At 29.3% G+C, this 22,113-nt stretch overlaps 4 protein-coding genes across 5 annotated transcripts in view; 2 read left to right on the top strand and 2 right to left on the bottom strand.

Moving 5' to 3' along the window:
* Positions 1 to 463: 463 nt before the first annotated feature.
* LOC101506188 (geraniol 8-hydroxylase-like) lies at positions 464 to 2,658 on the top strand. Its single transcript, XM_004496792.4, has 2 exons — positions 464 to 1,452; positions 1,746 to 2,658. The coding sequence occupies exons 1-2, from the start codon at positions 562 to 564 to the stop codon at positions 2,352 to 2,354; spliced, it is 1,500 nt and encodes a 499-aa protein (XP_004496849.1). The 5' UTR covers positions 464 to 561; the 3' UTR covers positions 2,355 to 2,658.
* A 4,825-nt stretch (positions 2,659 to 7,483) lies between these two features.
* Positions 7,484 to 9,328, top strand: LOC101488740 (geraniol 8-hydroxylase-like). Its single transcript, XM_004496664.4, has 2 exons — positions 7,484 to 8,451; positions 8,567 to 9,328. Exons 1-2 carry the CDS (start codon positions 7,561 to 7,563, stop codon positions 9,176 to 9,178), a joined length of 1,503 nt encoding a protein of 500 aa, XP_004496721.1. The 5' UTR covers positions 7,484 to 7,560; the 3' UTR covers positions 9,179 to 9,328.
* A 4,097-nt stretch (positions 9,329 to 13,425) lies between these two features.
* On the bottom strand, positions 13,426 to 16,907 carry LOC101489076 (cysteine synthase-like). Of its 2 annotated transcripts, none has more exons than XM_004496665.4 (11): positions 16,816 to 16,907; positions 16,335 to 16,396; positions 16,094 to 16,203; positions 15,901 to 15,958; positions 15,486 to 15,749; positions 15,258 to 15,395; positions 15,047 to 15,098; positions 14,668 to 14,747; positions 14,236 to 14,295; positions 14,008 to 14,088; positions 13,426 to 13,810 (listed from the first exon to the last, which is right to left on the bottom strand). In XM_004496665.4, exons 2-11 carry the CDS (start codon positions 16,374 to 16,376, stop codon positions 13,718 to 13,720), a joined length of 978 nt encoding a protein of 325 aa, XP_004496722.1. In that variant the 5' UTR covers positions 16,377 to 16,396; positions 16,816 to 16,907; the 3' UTR covers positions 13,426 to 13,717. The 2 variants fall into 2 exon arrangements, with proteins under 2 accessions (XP_004496722.1, XP_027189185.1); XM_027333384.2 differs by lacking the exon at positions 16,816 to 16,907 and adding an exon at positions 16,555 to 16,635.
* Positions 16,908 to 21,463: 4,556 nt separating this feature from the next.
* LOC101489410 (FRIGIDA-like protein 4a) overlaps positions 21,464 to 22,113 on the bottom strand; it is a 2,746-nt gene continuing 2,096 nt past the window's right edge. Inside the window, 1 exon segment of the mRNA XM_073367136.1 lies at positions 21,464 to 22,111. Within this exon segment, the coding sequence (XP_073223237.1) occupies positions 21,878 to 22,111 (234 nt within the window). The 3' untranslated portion in view covers positions 21,464 to 21,877.

A 22,113-nucleotide genomic window follows, 5' to 3' on the forward strand; every position in this document is an offset into this window, starting at 1 on the left:
TAATTTCAAACACAATGTTAAAGTTTAATTTATACACACACAAAAATCTAGAAATACGCGAATTTTTCACAAGACACAATTGAATTATATGAGAATTAAGATGACGAGGATTTTTTTATTATAGGAAAATTCTTAATTATTTGAGATTAATTGAATACTGTACCTCTAAAACAAAAAAACTTAAAATTTGAATTATTTAAAAATTAACTAAATATAAAATAATTATGTAATTTTACATAATTAGTTAATAGGTATTATACCATACCCAAATAAACTATATGGTATGTGACTTTGGCCAAGTGGTTTCGGTGTTGAATTGGCTCACAAGATTCAGTAGGTAGACTCAGTCTTGTACCGTACAAATATGTATGTCTTTTCCTTTCATCAAAATGGTCAACATTAATTTGGTTTAAAACCAACACTAATTTGCTTGAGCAATCTTGTATAAATTGAGTTGCCGGCAAAAGGAGAAACATCAACAAACAATACTCCCTTGTTTATCACAATTTGTAATACACAATTCACTCTCATTAATTGACATATATCATCATCCAAAAAACAATGGACTTTGTAACTTGTACTCTTGTCCTTCTATTAACATGTGCATCTGTTCATGCTCTTAGCTTACTCCTAAGTAGAATAATAGCAAAACCAAACTATAACCTTCCACCAGGACCTTCCCCTATTCCCATCATAGGGAACCTCCTTGAATTAGGAGAAAAACCACATAAATCATTAGCAAAACTTGCCAAAATTCATGGTCCTTTAATGAGTCTAAAACTAGGCCAAATAACCACAATTGTAATCTCCTCAGCAACAATGGCCAAAGAAGTTCTCCAAACCAATGACCAATTCTTGTCAAACAGAAATGTTCCTCAATCTGTGTCAGTTCTCAACCATGATCATTATAGTCTTGCATTCCTACCCATTTCACCTCTTTGGAAAGAATTGAGAAAAATATGCAACACTCAATTATTTTCTCACAAGTCTCTTGATTCAAGCCAAGATGTTAGGTGCAAGAAAATGCAACAATTTCTCAATGATATCCATCAAAGTAGTCAAATTGGTGAAGCAATAGATATTGGAACATCAGTGTTCAAGACAACAATAAATTTTTTATCAAACACTATTTTTTCTATGGATTTGATCAGTTCTAATGGTGCAGCAGGAGAGTTCAAGGATTTGGTGACTGATATAACAAAACTTGCTGGAACACCAAATGTTGCAGATTTTTTTCCTTTGTTGAAGATGCTTGACCCACAAGGCATAAAAAGAAGACAAACAAAGAATGTAAGGAAAATTTTAGACATCTTTGAAGACTTGATTAACCAACGTTTGAAAATCAGGGAAGGCACTGGTGTATACAACAACAAAGACATGTTAGATGCCATGCTCAACATTTCTAAGGAGAATGAGTTTATGGACAAAAATATTATCCAACGTCTATCACATGTATGTATAATATATACTTGTTACAACTTTCTTTCCAATTATTAATTTTACATTATATTTAAAAGTTAAATATGCTTTTAATCACTATAAAATTTCAATATTTTATTTTTGATCTCTATAAAAAATACAACTTTTGATTTCTACAAAATTATTCTACACACAGTATTATTCTTTGCTAAAATGAAATATATTTAATTGACCTCAAACTTTTAATATTTTTTATAAGCACATTAAGAATATTACAAAAAGGTTTGCTTAATTAATGTGAATTGTGTTTTTTATTCTATATATAGGATCTATTTGTTGCGGGAACAGATACAACAACATCTACATTAGAATGGGCAATGACAGAGCTTATTCGAAATCCAGAAATTATGAAAAAAGCCAAAAAAGAATTAGAACAAATAATTGGACGTGGTGTCCCAGTTGAAGAGTCAAATATCTCCAAACTCCCATACTTAGAGGCAACAATAAAAGAAACACTTCGATTGCACCCACCAGTTCCATTTTTACTGCCACGAAAAGCAGAAAGGGATGTTGAGATATGTGGCTACAGTATCCCAAAAGATGCACAAATTCTAGTTAATGTGTGGACTATTTGTAGGGATCCAACCTTGTGGGAGAATCCAAGTTTGTTCTCTCCAGAAAGGTTTTTAGGGTCAGAGATTGAATTTAAAGGAAGGAATTTTGAGCTTGTACCATTTGGTGGTGGGAGGAGAATTTGTCCTGGTTTGCAATTGGCTAATAGAATGTTGATGTTAATGTTGGGTTCGTTAGTTAATTCATTTGATTGGGAGCTTGTAGATGGCATGAAATTTGAAGATATCAACATGGATGATAAATTTGGGATTACTTTGCAAAAGGCCCAACCCCTTCGAATTGTTCCTCTCAAATTAAAGTAACTAACAACTGTTTCATCACATGTTTTTCTCACCTCTTTACTTTTTCTGTCAAGAGTCATTGCATATTCTTTACTTTATGGTAAATTTTTGGTGTTGTATTGATGCTGATAGAATATTAATGAAATAAATTTTATTCAATTCTTTGAATCTATTGTATACTGTGAGCCGTTGGTAAAATATGAAACTTTGTTCATTACTTGAATGTATGTATATGTTATTTAATCTTTTTAGATATATGCATTTTTTTCTCAATTTTTTAAGTTAATCCATACAGTGTTATAATAAAGGATAGAAATGTGTATTATTTTGTTTAATCAAAATTCAGAACAAATTATATAAAATTGGCTACATTCAAACCAATTTGAGAATATCTCAAGATTCAATGGGACGATAAATGTATTTACAAATCAACAAAAAATTTATGTTAGTGGAAGTTAAACTAATATCTATATGAGATATGAGTCAATTCAATAGAACCTCAACCAACTTTATGAATTATATATAAAGATTATATATGTTTTAAACTTCTACAAATATAAATTAATTTGAATTTAGTCTAAAAAAGAAAACTATTTTATTCCATTACAATTTCAAAAAACTTTTAAAAAAAACTACCTTTCAAATTTCAACCCATCACCATCACAAAGCAAGGGGGAAAAAAAAAAAGAAAACAAACATAAATCTCCAAGTTCCAAGGATGAGCTTTTATGATGGAGTTGAAGAGAAAAATATTGGGGTTTTGTATTTGGTTGAAGATGAAAGTGGCGTCGATTTAAAGGAGTTAGGATTTGAGGAAGTGGATCTAGGTTTGATGGTTATTTTAAGTTGTTTAGAGTGTTCATGGGTTACTTATTTTATTAACTTCCAAATTAATTATTTGATTTTAAGTTTTTAATAATATAAATTAATTATTCAACATGGTAATCACCGTCATTTTAATTACCACGTAAGTAAAAACCAGTCGCATCAACATTTTAGATATTTGTTATAACGGTCGCATTATTAAAAATAGACATGTCAGTATTTTTTTTTAAATTGAAATTTTATTATTTATTTTTTTGAATTATAGAGACAAAATATTTTGTTTCGACTAACATAAAAATCAAAATAATTTGTATTTAGAAAGACCAAAAATATAATTGAATTTATATTTAAACTTGGATTATAAGTTTATCCACTTACTCCATACACACACATATAATTTACTTTTATTCAAAAGATAATTCACTTTTTTGTATTGTCTAATTTTTTTCTTAAATTACTATTTCCAAATTTTTTTATTTCTCAATTTCTTTATTTTTCCCTATATTTTTATATTTTTCTCAAAAAATTCCTTTAACTTTTATTATTTTATATTTTTATATGTCACAAATTTTATTATATTATTGATAATTGTATGATAATATATAAATAATTTATAAATTATAATTTCATAAAATGATCTAAATATATAAAATGTCGTTGTAAATGCAGATCACTTTAATTTTAATCTCAATCAATCCTTATAATTTCAAATCATTTTAGATAAATTTTGATGACATGACATTATTGATTAGACTAAATTAATGACTACGTTAAATCAATATCATAACTAATTATATCTGACGTCATCATTTTATATTCATTTTAACGTACAAAAATAGTTGAATGATTAAATTAAAAATATTTTAAAATTATAAGATCAATCTAAAAGAAATTTTTTGTGAAGAGATCAAAATCAAACAAATTATTATTTATAGAAATATTTTGTGTAATTAAATAAAAATTATAAATCGTAATCAAAATTATATAAAAAAACATCATAAATATTTACACATGTTATGGCAATAAAATAGTGAAGAAACGAAGACTGTTTGTTTTCGTATGTAAGCTAATAATAATGATAAATCAATATTAACCATGATGAGAGGGTGTGCATGAGCTGCTTTCTCGTGAAAGTCTTAAATCTCTTTACATAAAAATAATATTTCATTCATAGAAAAAATAAGATCCCTCGTTATTACAAAGCAAATGAATTATCTAAAAACAAAAAAAAAAAAACAAACCAAATGAATTAAGCTCAGCCAAGATCTATATCTTGCAATTTAACCATAAAAGTTATTTGTATATGGTCAAAACACAAACACAAGCCAATAATATAAATTGAGATTCTAAGAATTTTATATCTATCATAATACATATTATTTTTTTATCATTAAAATCAAATCGATTATATATGATTTTTATTAGCCATAATGAATCATTAATTTGATAGTCTTTTAAAAATGATATTAATAATTATAATATTTATTTTTGATTTTGAGAACACTATACCAAAATAGAAAAACAAATAAAATTACAAGATCAAAAACATCATAACGTTATTTAAACGAGGATTTCATAGATAAAACATCATAAAAAATTATAAAAATCACCTCTAATTAAAAAGAAGCAAATGTTATATCATTCTATATTCTTTTTATTTAAGAAGGACAACTTTCTTATGCATACATCATAACATCAACCTACTCGTTTTTTCTAATAAGGTATTATAGTAGTATTTTTTTTTGTCTCTAATATAAATAGAAAAAAAGTTACACTCTTGAATGTAGATAAAAATTAACTAATATTAGTACATTTAATATTGTTATTTTTATTAAAAAAAAGTAATTTAAATTTAATTTTTCAATAATTTTTTATTATATAGAACAAATTTCTATGAGGATAATTTATAAAATACAATTATCTTTTCTTTTTTTACTTTAAAAAAATTAAATGGCATCAATTTTTTTTTAAGTATGATATAATGAGTAAAAAATAGTGTGAAATATTTTTTTTGTTCATATATGACATTGGAGGGAGTATAATATTATAATATATTATATGTCTAAGGGAATCCATTTGATCAAAATATAAGGGAACCCACAAAGGGCTTTCCTCCCTTAGAGAAAGACTGTATTTTTCTTAAGGTTTGGTCTTAAGAACTTGAACCTGCGTTATACACAATTCATCTAATGGAATATATTCTCAGCATGATTATTTTGACTATTTTCATTTCAAAACAATATACTTTAGAAATTAATTATAAATCGTGAAAGTCAACCAAAATTTGGCACACTAAAAAGGGCATAACCCTCTGCGCAATTATGAAGACTCATTTTCTAATATAAATATTGCACTCTCTTGCACAATTATGAAGATTCATTTTCTAATATAAATATTGCACTCATTTTCTAATATAAATATTGCACTCTCTTACAAATTTTAAAATTATTATAAATTAAAAAAATTCCAATAATTTTACAAAATTATCTTTATTAATAATTGATAATTGCTGTATCTTATAGTATTATGAATATAGAGTGAAATATAATATTTTGAAAATAATGTATATAATACTAAGATTTAATTGTAGTTTTGTCCCTCTTATTTTTATTAGTTCGTAAAATTGGTCTCCTTATTTAAAAATTCAACAATTTTAGTCTTTTCCTAAGATTTTTTAAGTAATAAATTATGATTTAATATATTTTAAATAACGCGACATACGATCTCATGATGTAAAAATATTCAGATACATTAATTTTTAATTTTTTATATGTTATTAGTTAAATTACAAAAATAAATAATTTTAGAAGTTGAAATTGAAGTTTTTAAATAGTTTTATTGCAAATTTATAAATATTGATCATATGTCATGATGAGATATTAATGGTCTCTTCCAGTTTAATTATAGAGTTTTAGTTCAAATTTAGACATGAGAATGCAACAATCTTAAACCTCTTATGAGAGAGTTTTGTCGTCCATTGTGGTTATGCTCGAGTCGAATGATTAATCTCTGCAATTTCATGTAGATGATATCCAATTTACACCAACAAAAAGAAGATTGTATCATATGTCATATCATCTAAAATAATGTCAAATCACTATATTTTAGTTAAAAATATATGAGAATATGACCAAATGAATTTCATAAATTAATAAAAATAGGTAAACAAAACTGTAATTAAGTCTAATATTAGAAAATATAATTATTAATCATTATAGTGTCAAAAAAAAAAATTATAATAATTAAACTTACACTGAAAACTAAAAATGATATTCATTTTGAAATAATTTTTTTTAAAGTGACACTCGTTGTGAGAGAGTATACCACACATTAATTTTTTTTCATTTAATATTTTATATGGGACTAGAAGAATTATTTAAATTGGATGATATTAAAAATCGACACTTCTTTTCTCCAAAACAACCCTTTTTAAAAAAACAAAAATTAGAAAAGAAGAAAATTTTATTAATGAAAATGAATAGTTAATTTACAACTATCTCCTAATAGATTTAAACTCAATACATTTGAATTGAACTAACATAATTATCTCTAAAACCATTTTATAGTTACTGGAACTGGACCAATAAATTTGCAAGTTTAAATAAATAAACTATAGCTCAGGATATATAAATGATGCCGGTTTAACTTTTTAGGAAGCTGGATATTTAGTGTGTGTTTGATTTATTTTTGAAAGAGTCAAAGTTGATTTTAAATTGAAGTTGAGGTTAGTACTTACTTGTTTTTGTCTAAACATATTTTTTAAACTGAAATTTATTTTAGTATTCAACTCAATTTAAGGTGAATATATTTAAATATAAATCACTTTACATTTTGATTCACTTTTAACAAAAAAATCAATTAATTTAAAATAAATTTTTGTCATTGTTGAACTAAATAAAACACTTAATCTTTCAAATCAGTTATAGGCTGAATAAGATGATGAATGCATTTTGTATAATTAAAATGTAACCATGTCTTGAATGAAAGAATTGACTATAAGGAAACCATGGTATGCAAAAACTCTTTAATGACCAACGTTTGAAGGACTTGGTCTTACTGTTAGTCTGTTACATTGCACTTCCTCCATGAGAAGTGGTAACATCCTTAATATTCATGTATAACAGCAATTTGCTTGTTCTTTTAACAAACTAATAACCATGCTGTAGGATTTTGGTCAACAAGACTTGGTCTATTGACTTTAGAACTTGATAACCTATATTTTTATTTGACAAAGAGAGTTTACAAATATTATTTTTAATTTATGGTGTTTGACAAACCATGTATAAATTGAGCTTCCAAGTAACAGAACATGCATCAATCAATACTTCCACTCTTGTCCTCAATTTCTCTCAACATTTATCAACTATTCACACTCTCATAGCATTCATTCATAACACAAACAATGGACATTTCAAGTTGTATGTTTCTCATTGTCTTGACATTTGTCACCATCTATGTTTTTCTTTGTTCATTCTTTGGAAAGATCACAAAACAATACTGCAAACTTCCACCAGGACCATCCCCTCTTCCCATTATAGGGAACCTCCTTGAATTAGGGGAAAAGCCCCACAAACCCCTGGCCACACTTGCAAAGACTTATGGCCCTATAATGAGTCTTAAATTTGGCCAAATAACCACTGTTGTAATCTCCTCAGCAGACATGGCAAAAGAGGTGCTTCTCACAAATGATCAGTTCTTGTCAAACAGAACCATTCCTCAATCTGTATCGGTTCTCAACCACGAGCATTATAGTCTTGCCTTCATACCAGTTTCACCTCTATGGAAGGAACTAAGAAAAATATGCAACACTCAATTATTTTCCCACCAGACTCTTGATGCCAGTCAAGACATTAGGCGCAACAAAGTGCAACAGCTTCTCAATGATATCCATCAGAGCTGTCAAATTGGTGAAGCAATAGATATTGGAACAATAGTGTTCAAGACAACAATAAATTTGTTATCAAACACTATTTTCTCTGTGGATTTGATTCACTCTAATGGTGCAGCAGGAGAGTTTAAGGACTTGGTGACTGATATTACAAAACTTGTTGGAACACCAAATGTGGCAGATTTTTTTCCTATATTGAAGATGCTTGATCCGCAAGGTGTAAAAAGAAGACAGACAAAGAATGTAAGGAAGGTGTTAGACATATTTGAAGACTTGGTTAGCCAACGTTTGAAGATGAGGGAAGGTACAAGTGTAGACTCCCATAAAGACATGCTTGATGCCATGCTAAACATTTCTAAGGAGAATGAGTTTATGGACACAAATATGATCCAACATTTATCACATGTATGTATATATTCTCTTCCCCTTCGTAGTTTTATATAATCATTTCAAATTAACTCTAATCTAGCTAGTTATAATTTAAAATGTTGACTTAAATTATGTGAATTATGGTTCATAGGATCTATTTGTTGCGGGAACAGATACAACAGCATCTACACTAGAATGGGCAATGACAGAGCTTATGCGCAACCCAGAAGCTATGCGAAAAGCCAAAATGGAGTTGGAGCAAACAATTGGGTGTAGTGTCCCACTTGAAGAGTCAAATATTTCTAAGCTACCATACTTACAAGCAATCATAAAAGAGACACTTCGGTTGCACCCACCAGTACCATTTTTACTGCCACGAAAAGCTGAGAGGGATGTTGAGATAGGTGACTATACCATTCCAAAGGATGCACAAGTGCTAGTTAATGTGTGGACTATTGGCAGAGATCCAACTATATGGGTTAATCCAACATCGTTCTCCCCTGAAAGATTCTTGGGGTCACAGATTGATGTCAAAGGCCGGAATTTTGAGCTCGCACCATTTGGTGCCGGACGACGAATATGCCCGGGCTTACAACTGGCCAATAGGATGTTGTTATTAATGTTGGGTTCACTAGTCAACTCCTTTGATTGGATGCTTGAAGATGGCATGAAACCAGAAGATATGAACATGGATGATAAATTTGGCATTACCTTGCAAAAGGCCCAACCCCTTCGAGTTGTTCCTGTCAGAATAAGTAAATAAAGTGTGGTCCATCTATATGTGTAATATATTAGACAGTCCTTTAGCTTGTTCTTCTCAATGCTAATTTAATTGATTGTCACTTTCTTTTCTTGTTTCAATGAGGTGTAAGAATTGAGTCAATAATTGTATTCATCTAACAAATTTTACTTCTGCAAACTTCTTCTTACAATACAACATTGTCGAAAATTAAAAAAAAAAAAAAATGATATACTTTATCGGTATAAAATGTTACTGTGAGAATGGATAACAAGGAATCGCGTTGTAATAATATTTAAAATTTAAAAGTCCTTTTTTAATATTTAGTTTTTCCAGAGAAATTAGCTTCATTTTTCATTCAAAAGAAAACAATATCTTGAACTTAACCATCAAAATTTTAGTACAACATTCTTAATATTTAGTTTTGTACAACATTCTTTCTGCGGGTCTCGTGTCTGTCAGCAATGGTTGAGTTCTGTCATGTTTAGCTGGTGTAGAGTTGGTTTATTTTACTTGGGGTTTGTTTTTGACAGAAAATTTGGTAGCTAGTTTGTTTCACTAATGTCTTGAAAGGTATTTTTCACTTTATGGAATCCAACAACAAAAATTTATTTTACATCCCAACTAATCTGAAATTTGAGTTTAATAGAACATTAAGGGGCAATACTCTTAACTACTTTTTCACATACACAAGATGATATTGAGTCAAACTCTCGCTTTACAACTAAATTTGTGCCATGTAGAGGATGAAGACCATAAAATTATTTTAGTTTATAATGTTTTGGATCTTTTGTTAAGGGTATGTTGCAAATCTTGAATAAGAAGAGGATAAAATTGATGCTTGATGAAGGTTGCACAAATAAATTACAAAGCGTGTGTATCACACTAAGTTTTAAGTTCGATTCACCCCACCAATCTATATATATGGGATGCAAACGAATTAACCGACGAATTCCCTTCAACATACTTTGAAATCATTGAAGTGAATTGCACATTCACATCAAACTTATCTATCAATGATATTTTATGGAATAAAGTTCTTTCATTTACTCTCGTGCACTTGAGAAAAGAAGAAATGACTCAAATATTTTTGACAGAAATTTGATTCATGTAACATGAAAATTGTGTTATCTTTTCTGACTCTAAAATATTTCTATTTATAGATAAACGCATACCAATTGGTGAAATACGACAATTCTTGAACTCATTTCAGTTGGTGAAATAAAACAACTCTTGAAAAAGATTGTGACATTTGGTAACTTAAGAGATGCATTGGTTGGAATTCAACCAAAACATTACAATCACTTGACCAATTGATAATTTAAATTATTTAATTTTGCTACATTAATATAGTTATTAGAGAATTCCAAATATATTTTGGAAATTTCTCTCACAATCCCCCACCATTTTCACAATATATTTAAATCCGTTATTTCAGAGATCTCATGGTTTAAGATAAATGTATCTTACAATTTGAACCATTACTTAGTAAATTATGTTTTCACTCATCTTCAAATAGATTGGTAGACAAGCTTTGAATCAACCGTCATTAGAACAAGTGTGCATAACTCACACATGAAGTCTCGGTACCATTGATCGAATTATAAAAATGACACATTTGATAAGACCGTATGTCTCATATCCTTTTTAGGAGAGTTTAAGAGTCAAGCTCTTGAACTCTATGAAGGCCCAATTCATTCTCATATAGGTGGACTATAGCAGAAATGCACCAATAACTATACATTCCAACAAATTTATGCTATATGCCCATTAAAATAGACCTCATCTTACCAATTTTATTTTATGGTTCAAGTACTTTTACCCTTTGGAATGTATCTATTCTCAAGTACTTCAATCACTTTAATAGTGTATTTTCATCAATGAACTCAAAACTTGATGCTACTCAAGTGTGAGTTGACGTTTCCACGATTGGTGATTATCTAGATATGAGTTTGTATCACATCCTTAATGATGTTTTCAACACCATGTCCTTTGTCAGATCTTTCATCAAAGTATGTGCAAGATACATTTCAATTCTTACAAACACTATGGATATCACTCCATTAAATCTTTAATATAGTTATGTCTTAAACCAATATGTCTATCACAATATTTTGTATATTTCTATTATATAGTTTACTATATGGTTTTGATAGTGTGGATTAACTATCACAATGTATGGATACTGGTGCCATTGACTTTGGTCAAATTGATATCTCATACAACAATTTTCTTAGTCATTCGGTCTTTTTACTACCTGCAACTAGAACAATAAATTCTAGAGTCATGATAGTGTCGACAATGCAAGTTTATTTGAACCCAATAAACTACACCTCCACCAAGGTAGAAGATGCTTCCACTTGTGGAAGCGTGATCATCAATATGAGTTACTTAATTGACATTTGTATATCCTTCTAAAACTTAAGGATATCCACTATAGATTAAACTATAGTTAATTGCTCCTTTCAAATATTTTAATATTTTATTAATAGCATGTCAATGTTCGTTACTTGGATTGCTTGTATACCGAACAACATATGCTATATCAGGTCTGGTACAAGTCATGACTTATATTAAACATCTTATTATGTTTTATATTCTTGATAGTGTTGACTAACTATCACAAAACTATTACATTTTTGTCACTTAATCTCTTCACATTGTTATATCACATACAATTAATAAACATCTAAATTATCACATACACAAACTTTTATGTCATTCTACCTTTTACTATATTTAATAAGCATTTCAATTTAAAATTATAATATATTTTTTTTCAATATATTCATGTTCAAGATATAATACATTGAATGCATTAAATATATATTGTCACAAACTAACATAGCATGATCATAAAAATTTCTCAGAATCAAATATCATAAAGTGGATCTAAATATGTAAATCATCTACTTCTTAACAAATAAGAATTCATTTCATTTCTATTAAAGAAAATCATTTCTTCATAGTTATACTATAACTAATGCATCCATCATGAATTCTATTTGTTAATTCAAATTTCATATTTAAATGTATTCTATGGTATATCCAAATAAGTATCAAAATAGAAAATAAACAATGAACAAAACCATCAATATTTTCTATTACTTTCTTCCATGAACATTTTGTCAACTTACAATAATTTTAAAATATATACCCAAATTATTTTTAATATAAAAATAAACAAATAAACAATTACTTTCATGCACATATAATATAAAATTATCAATTATACATATAAAAATTTATTGCATGAAGCAACAATTTTTATTTAAAACGTGTATGTGTTGATCTAATACCACATATTAAATCTAACATAAACATATATATATATATATATATATATATATATATATATATATATATGGTATGAAAAAGGATAAACATTCTACTCAAATAAAAATAATAATACTTTCATTGACAATGGTACAATCATAACCCATCGTGAAACAACACAACTTTTCACCAAACTTTTCAATTGTATACCTTTCAAACGTATACTTTCGAACACGTTTGTTTCAAAAAACAAAAAAATTTGAATCTTCAAAAATAACTATCTACCATTTTTCAAATCATTTTGATGGTGGAAAACTATAGTATTAAATTTATCCATGTTATACGAAAATTTAAAACTAACAACCATGCATCAAAATAAATTTAAATGCAAATTTTTTAAACTATCATAATCACATGGAATGACCATCAAATCTTATATCAGGTTCGCATATATTTATAACACCATATATAAATATTTGTTTACCTTTCACCATAGTCATCTAGAAATAGTATATGTGTGTTCATTTCTTCATCAAAATTGCAAGCATTGCTCACAAATAAACTGTAAATCGTAATCAAACCTAAAGATTGTTTGATCTTTTGCAGGGGGTATGTTGGAAATCTTGAACAAGAAGATTATGAAATTGATAATGATGAAGGTTACACAAATAAATTTCAAAACGTGTGTATCACATTAAGCTTTAGGTTCGATTCACTCCCACCAATCTATATATATTGGATGCAAACGGGTTAACCGACGAATTTCCTTCAAAATATTTTGGAATCCTTGAAGTGAATTGCACGTTCACATCAAGTTTTTCGATCAATTATATTTTACAGAATAAAGTTGTTTTATTTACTCTGGTGCACAAGAGAAAAAAAAAAAATGACTCATAAATATTTTTGATAGAAGTTTAATTCATGTAACATGAAAATTGTGTTATATTTTCTGTCTCTAAAGTATCTCTATTTATAGAAAAACTCATATCAATTGGTGAAAGAAAACAACAAAGTTATTTTCAACTAAAGTATTGCAACCACTCGATTAAGAGATACATTTAAGTTATTTAATTTTACTACATTAATATAGCTATTAAAGAATTCCAAATATATTTTGGAAATTCTCATCAGATAATGAAACTAAACGTTGAATACGGAATAAATCCAGGAATCTTATTAAGAACTAACAATTATTATTCTTTTATTTTGAAGTATTTTTTTATGCTCGCTAGTGAAAATCCATTCTAGAAATCAGTACCGATTTAAATTACAGCCTTCAACTGGAATTCAGGGTTCAAAAGTCAGGCTTTCGGCTTTCTGTCTCACCGACTCGAACAACACAGAGGACAGGTATCTCTCACCAAAGCTAGGGAAAACAACCTGCACCATAACAAAATGGAAATGTCAATGAAGTAAGCCAAAAAACTTTCCTATAACATACTGACAGTGTTTTATATTCCCAATTGGTAATATTATTCAAACAAAATCAAGCTTTGAATAAATCAAAAAAACCATGGAACTACTTTACAAGACATTAAAATATCTTTATCAAAATTGTATGAATTCAATCAACTTACAACAATAAGCTTTCCAGCATTTTCTGGTCTCTTTGCTATCTTAATGGCAGCTGCAGCCGCAGCTCCAGATGATATTCCAACCTAAAAAAATATTAAGAGTAGAGGCTCAACAAATTAATTGAAGTAATGAAAGAAAATAATACAATCAATTTCTTATTTATTTTACAAATTCAAATATGAGTCACAAAAGAGGACTAAATAGATAACTCTTAGAGGTCTAGAACTTACAAATAGGCCTTCTTTAAGGGCAAGAAGCTTTGCAGTTTCTATTGCTTCATCACTTGATATCTGATAAATCACACATATCAGGTTTAACAAATAATAATAAATTGTCGCAGATGTCCAAAAACAAAGGCAAGAATGACGACATGATCATCATCCTTCTAAAAATTACATCCAATATTAAGTAAACTGGCATTTAAGAAGTTCATAATTGGCTATTTGTGCATTCCCCACAAACCTTAACAGTTAAATTATTTGAGAGAAAGTTTTTGGTAGAAAGGTTTTCTTTAGGATTCCAATAGTAAGAGATAAAGGAAAGTTGAAATGAAAAGAAAACCTTAAGTCAACTCATTCAGATATACCTAGATATAAAATGCTCTATCTTTAAACTGAATATACATGAAGTATTATAACTATTCCAAAAACATCAAAACTTACTTGAACTACTTCATCAAGAAGACTAACATCCAATACCCCAGGAACAAAACCAGCGCCAATCCCTTGTATCTTGTGTGGACCTGGAGGTTTAAATGCCAATTTGAACATCAGCAACGCTTCAAAAGTAAGTTCTTATTTCAACTCTGAGGTCTTATTATAAAGAAAAATAATTCTATTGTAGTACTAATAAGTAACTACCAGAGGGGAAACAACAAGTGAAACTAAACAACAACAGACACGGTTTAAAACAATAATAAAAAAGCAGAAGAAAAAATAGCATAATCCGAGTGGCTTAATGGCATAAATTTTGAATTCTTAACTTAGCATGTCATCCAAATGACACAGAGGAGAAAAGCAGTGTTAATGTGTTATAACTCACCAGGCTTTCCTCCAGACAATATTGGACTTTCAACTGGCTCCACACCATATAGCTGCATAAAAAAAAAATAGAAACAAAATGAAAAATGTGGAGGTGAGATGTGAGCATAACTACAGCTATATATCAGAACCAAATCTTCTCTACTCTCGCGAAAAAGCATATGCACATATTCATCTAGTGTTGTCTACAAAAAAGAAAATTAAAATCTAACCTTGATGTTGGGATTCTGCTCTTTAAGATATTTACCAACACCTGTTATAGTACCACCAGTACCTATACCACTAACAAATGCATCAACTTTCCCTCCGGAGCCTTGCCATATCTCTGGACCTGTGGTTTCATAATGCACCTACAAAGACAGTGATAACAAATGTGTCACCCAAAGTTGTCAAGCATGAACTGCCAGAGTTGTAGAACAAATGAGTAGAAAGATAGATACCTTTGGATTGGCAGGGTTTTCAAATTGCTGAAGGATGTAGGCATTTGGAGTCTTGGCCAATATCTCTTCAGCTTTCTGAATTGCACCTTTCACTCCCTTTGCAGGATCTGTCAGAACCAACTCAGCTCCAAAAGATAGAAGAATGGTTCTTCTTTCAAGACTCATTGAAGCCGGCATTGTAATGATAAGCTTGTAGCCTTTGACTGCTGCTACAAAGGCCAACCCGATGCCGGTATTGCCACTTGTTGGCTCAATGAGGACACTCTTAAATAACACAAAATAGTCCACATGCATCAAAATAAATATACCAGTGATAATGAACTCGGAGATACATGCAAGACACCTCTACTAATTTTTTAGAAGCATCGCTTTAAAGGCATAATCCTATGAATTTTTGTATTTATCGAGTACTAACCTGGCCAGGCGTAATGAGCCCCTTCTCCTCTGCATCAGCAATCATACTATAGCCAATCCTACATTTATAATGTATGGTATATCGTAAGGGGAAAAAATCGACAATCTAATTCAAAAGAATGTTGCTCACAAAAGCAAGAACCAAAACTCAAATAATAGATGCTAGCATTGTTGGAAGAAACCTAAATGATTACCTGTCTTTTACACTAGAGCATGGCTCCATCAACTCCAGTTTGGCTGCAACCCGAGCAACAGAACCATCTGCGATTCTGTTCAGATATACTAATGGGGTTTTTCCAATCAACTACACCAAATAAATAACAACAGATATTAGTATCATTGTTTGCATTTCACAGTAAGAAACATTGAAATAGGAGGAAAACACATTAAAACATGACACAAATTAAAATGACATCAAAATACACAAACACTCACTTCTGTAACATCTTTGGCAATTCCAGACCCTTCAACTGCCATGGTATCAGCTCACTACAACGCTGGAAAATAAATACAAAACTATTAACATCCAAATGTGCCTTAATCCGTAAATATGAGAAAAATAAAAGGTTTAAACCTTTGGCATGAATGATAAATACGCAATTGGATACAAGAAAACCCTTAAAATTAAAACAAAATCAATAAAATCTTCGATTACGTTTTATTGCCATCAACAGTTATCAAAATTGAGGATCCTGATTCAAGTGAAAATTAAAAAAATAAAATCAATGCAATTCCATGATGCATGCGTTTTGCACAAACAAAAAAGGGACATGCAAGTTTTGAAATTGATAAATTAGAATCATTCAGTGATGATACGATGAAGATAAACCCTGGTATTTAGACACTGATTAGAAATAAAGCATGATTAATTAGTTAATTGTAAAAATATTAGAGAGAAGGAAGAGAGTGTTGTCACCTTTAGAAAAATGAGAATAACGTAGGAATCTGAATTATAACAACATACCCGGTGTATATATATAATGTTAAACATATTAGCATCAATATTAATAAATGACTTGGAGTTTTGGAAAATGAGTACATTATTAATTTAGCCTGATTTTCGTCTTAATAAATTGGAGAGATATATCAGCATGTGATGCATGCAATTGGATTGTACATTTGGGAGAAGCGATACAAACAAGATAGTCAAATATGATTTTTCTTTGATATTTGACGGAGAAATCAATTTAGAATGAAAGTGCAGGAAAATATATTAACTTACTTGGGCGTCATAAGTAGGGTGGAGCATTTTGACTTTTCTAGATGTCAGATTTGGACAACTTAATTATTTTTCTTACTACTAAATTTATAATGTAGTCTTTAAAATTAATTAAAAGTCCGACAATCTATCAAATTTTTCCGTAGGTTCTCTATTCTAGAGGTAAAAGATTAACATTTTGTCGTTTTGTTTGACTGAAATATCATTTTTTTTTAAGTTAACTAAAATATCCTATTTTAAAAAAAAATATTTTATTTTTAAAAAAGTATAATAAAAATATAAATATTAATAATAAAAATAAAATATTATTAATGTAATAAAATAAATAATGTGTCACTTCTATTTAACGACTTTTTCTTATTTTGCTAATGTATATGTAAATTAGGATTGATACGTTATTTTTTTAATAAATTAATAATATTTTATTTTTCTTATTATTATTATTTTTTATTTATTTATTAGATCGGAGAGAAAATAAGAAGGTGTAGTTAAGAAAGTAGAATAGTGTTGTTTTTTTATCTACAAAATATCATGGACACTTTATTTGTTTTGACACATATACGATATATATTTTTTTATTAAATATATTTTGTATGATTTTTTTTTAGATAATATTTTATTTTTATTATTTTTTATTTATTAGATCGGAGTAAAAATAGGAGGAAGTTGCTAATAAAATAAAATTATGTTGCTACATTTTTTTTCAATTTAATTTATTTTATTTGATTTTATTAATATAATTTCTTTTTAAAATATTTTAATTATTTTTTAGTAATTAAATTAATAATTATTCAAATATTAAAATAAAGAAGAAAAGAATTAAACATAGTACATGATCGCATCCCCAGATGCGACCTCCTATTGGACAAAAAAAAATTATTCATTCTTGTTAGGGGTGGGAATATGTCAGGTCAGATCAGGTTTTGAAATATCCAAACATGACCTACGATTAATTTTTTAGGCCTAAGTTTGGTCTACGGCCTATCATATAAGTTTTTTTTTTTTACCTTCTTAAAGGTCTGGTCTGACCTGAAAGCCTATTTAAAAGCCTTATTAACATTAAAACAAACATTATATTTTATATTTTTTTTAAATAGGCTAAACTATGGCTTTATATAAAAGGAAAACTAATAAATTATAATCAAATCTAATAAAATAATAACTGACAAGTCTGCACTGCAACTAGGGATGGGAATAGGCTAGGTCGTCCGACAGGGGCATATGGCCTGGTCTGGCCTGTTTAATAAAAAGGTCAGGCTCAGGCTGTTTTTAAAGTCTATTTATATAAATAGGTCAGGCTCAGGCTTGTAAAAAAAGCTTATTAGGTCTGATAGGTCAGCCTATATATATTTTATATGTATTTCATTCTCTATTTTTTCTTTTTCTAATTTCCATTGCACTCACTCCAACAAACATGTATGAAAACAACATATTTTTTATAAAAACCGATATTATTTATCTGTTACTTTATATTTTATACAAACCAATACTATTTATTTGTTATCTTTATATATATTATTAGTATATAAATTTAGAAACCCTAATTATTTATTATTACTGAATATGAGTTTGTTTGAGAGGTAATATTCCGAGTTGTTTGAGAGGATTTGTTTAGAGGTAATATTCTGAGTTGTTTGAGAGATAATAATAGGTGCGTTTGTTTCAATAAAAAATTAATTCTTTTAAACCAAAAACTATTTTTTAGGGTTTAAAAGGTATTTGTTTCATATTTTTAAAAAATTATTTTGTTAGAAAAATCATTTTTTTTATTTAATATATATATACATATACACATTAGTAGATCGGTCTGCGACGCCTAATAGGTTTTTTTATAAGCTTGAGTATGTCCTATTTAAATAAATAGGATTTAAAAATAGTTCGAGTCTGGTCTTTTTATTAAATAAGTCAAAACAGGTCATAAGTATGTCAGACCATAGGCCCCTGACGGACGGCCTAACATATTTTCATCCCTAGTTATCGCATCCCGATGAAGTGGCCCTTGAAAGTGCAAAAAATTAAGACAATTTGATATATTTTTTCTAAAGTGGAACATTTTAGTTAACTTTATTTTATAAAAGAAGATATTTAAATAAAATAAAAATAAAAACAATCACATTTTATTATTCATACATTAAGATAAACATAAAATCTTTAAAATTGTGATGTTAAATTGAAAATAAACGAATAGAAATGTTTATTTGAGTAAAAGAATAGAATTGTTTATTTTACATTTTCCAAGTTGCCTTTGATGCACAAATAAAATACATGAAAAAGTTCTTTTAAGTGTATTATTTTCCAAAATTTCTACGATTTGATTGATTTATAATTTTATTTTTTTTATATAGAAGTTATTGATGAGAGAAAAGTGAACAAAAGTAAAATAGAAATTATATTAAATAATGAGAGAATAATTTACATCAAATAATGCACATGGTCTATATAGCTATTGAAAAACAACTAACTAGTGTAGTTAATTTGCCTCTAAATCCATTTTGAAAATGATTGAAGAACATGTTGGATCTTATGTCGAGGGTATGCTTCAAATCTTGAACAAGAAGAAGATGAAATTGATGATAATGAAGGTTGCACAGATCAATTTTAAAGCATAAACTTTAGGTTCGATTTGTTCCATCAATCTATATATATTGGATGCAAACGAATTAACCGACAAATGTTCTTCAGAATATTTTGGAATCCTTGAAGTGAATTGTAAATTCACATCAAACATATCCGATCAATGATAGTTTACAAAATAAAGTTCTTTTATTTATTCTAAGAAAAAAATGACTCAGAAATATTTTTGACATAAATTTGATTCATGTAACATGAAAATTAATGTTTTTTTTTTTGTTTTTTCCTCTAAAATGTCTCTATTTATGGAGAAACTCATACCAATTGGTAAAAGAAAACAACTCTTGAAAAAGATTGTAACCTTTGATAACTTAAAAGATACATTGGTTTGAATTAAACTCAAGCATTGCAACCACCATTACAAACAAGCTTTTCATTGCTCTTCATTCGAATATATTTAGGCAATGTGTGTTCTGCTTTGTCATGGATTTCATGATCCTCTTAGTTTTTGGTGTCATCAATAATTGAGACATGCTTCAAGAGCACTCTTGGCTTGAAGTTCAAGCAACATTGATTAAGGATGATAATAGTAAGGTGTATTCATACTATATGTGCCATAAATGTCTTTAATTGATTCTTGATTCTAGTTTGGTCCTTGTTGGCTACATACTCTGATGGTCTATGAGCTTTGAACTTAAAAAGGCGAGAGAGTGTATAAGTGGTTGGATTGAGACATTCTAAGAAGTTTCAGAAGAAAGTTCAGTGTTCAATCCTTAATTACTAACATAACAAACCAACAACTAACATTTATCTATAAGAAAATGTGGAAGAGCTCGTTATAAGATCAAAAGTCAGATAATAGCATTTTGTGGATTCCAGTCTGGTTCTATATTGTTGTATGGTTGACTATGTGGGGTGGTCAGGCCATGATACCATACCATCAAAGGCATTGGATTTTGGTTTGGCTGCAATCTTGGAGGGTTCATTGTAAGTGGCTCTGTTGACCAGAGTGAACGAATTTATAGTCTTCACAATATTTTGAGACTTGTTTGCTTAATCTCTTGATTGGTCACCTCCACATTAACTAATGCCATTACCAATGAATGATGCATTGGAAAACAGTCTGAATTTTGAAACTTCAGCTCCCGTTTTTCTCCTTTCGTTCTTTGGTTTGTAAATTACGATGTAAAAGATCATCAGGGACTACTGCACGCTGATCAGAATTGCCCCTACACCAACCTTAGAAGCTACTCAAACTTCATATGTTTTCTTCCAAGTATTAATCCTTCCTTTAAATAAAAGCCATTTCACACCTCTACATATGTAAGGAATAACACTCGCTCAACTATTTCAATCATTTGATTTCGACACCTAAAGAATTTGCCCCACAAGTCACATGCATTCCTAGCCCTGTCAAGCTCAAAAATCTTGCATCATGGTTGACAAAGCTTGATATCTTATCTATTAGAAGGACGCTTAGAAGTTGTTGCAAGTTCATTTATTATGTAATTAGATTTACATGTTACAACATTTCCCGTCTGGTTTCCCTTTTGTGGGTTCGGGATTGTTAAGTGGCTTAAATACTTTTTTCTCGGGACGCATTTGTGATCACATGCCATCATTTTTATGAAAAGCCAGGATTTAGATGGCAATATTGTCCCCTACTGGTGTCATCTTTCACTTGAAAGAATGCCACAAAAGGAGCATGTATCGAAAGATGACTAACCATATGAGATTGTGATTTAGGACCAATAATCAAAGTAAAATACATTCATCACATACAAGATTATTTCCTTCATAGAGTTTATACCATAGTAAACAGCTGCCAAGAAACAGATTACCTTTTTTTCTTTTCTTTTTCCCTTCAGTTCGATCCCAGGATAATAAGCATATAATGTGAACAGAGTAAAAAAGTAAGTCTTTCTACAACTAAACCGAACAGTGGTAGTAGAGTTTCTGATGTTTCTCGGGCTGTCCTAGTTACTTTCCACAATCAGCTAGTACTATAGGATCAACATTAGAAATACAACTTCTCTCCCCCCAAGCAGAGCAGGAAGTGAGACAGTAGTTATAATTAACACACAGAACTGCTACCGTTAAACGGTTAGTGATTACAAACAACATTGCGAAAGTAAACGGGATCAAGGTCATCATATCAGTGGTTACCATCTTCCAAGTGTAGTCATTTCTATCGGTAGTAAGCCTGCTGATAAGTGGGTGCCAAAACATTTCCATAGCCACCATACGCAGGATAATTCATGGGTGCCGCTGGGTATGACCCCGCAATAGCTGGTGCTTGCTCTGGTGAATAAGCATAGGGTGGACTTCTGCTGCCATACATGTGGGGTGGGGAAGGATACGGTGGAAGAGCAGCTGGGTATTGCCCATGTGATGGAGACCTAACAAATGTAGGAGCAGCAGGGA

Source organism: Cicer arietinum, chromosome 4 (genome assembly GCF_000331145.2).
Source record: "Cicer arietinum cultivar CDC Frontier isolate Library 1 chromosome 4, Cicar.CDCFrontier_v2.0, whole genome shotgun sequence".
NCBI lineage: Eukaryota > Viridiplantae > Streptophyta > Magnoliopsida > Fabales > Fabaceae > Cicer > Cicer arietinum.

What these genes read in the sequence shown, in the direction of transcription:
- LOC101488740 (XM_004496664.4), top strand. Translation starts at nt 7,561, where the DNA reads ATGGACATTTCAAGTTGTATGTTTCTCATTGTCTTGACATTTGTCACC. An exon ending in TGATCCAACATTTATCACAT is followed by an intron (nt 8,452 to 8,566) that starts GTATGTATATAT and finishes TATGGTTCATAG; the next exon opens with GATCTATTTGTTGCGGGAAC.
- LOC101489076 (XM_004496665.4), bottom strand. Translation starts at nt 16,376, where the DNA reads ATGGCAGTTGAAGGGTCTGGAATTGCCAAAGATGTTACAGAA. An exon ending in TTGCCAAAGATGTTACAGAA is followed by an intron (nt 16,204 to 16,334) that starts GTGAGTGTTTGT and finishes TATTTGGTGTAG; the next exon opens with TTGATTGGAAAAACCCCATT. An exon ending in GGCTCATTACGCCTGGCCAG is followed by an intron (nt 15,750 to 15,900) that starts GTTAGTACTCGA and finishes GTGTTATTTAAG; the next exon opens with AGTGTCCTCATTGAGCCAAC.
- LOC101506188 (XM_004496792.4), top strand. Translation starts at nt 562, where the DNA reads ATGGACTTTGTAACTTGTACTCTTGTCCTTCTATTAACATGTGCATCT. An exon ending in TTATCCAACGTCTATCACAT is followed by an intron (nt 1,453 to 1,745) that starts GTATGTATAATA and finishes TTCTATATATAG; the next exon opens with GATCTATTTGTTGCGGGAAC.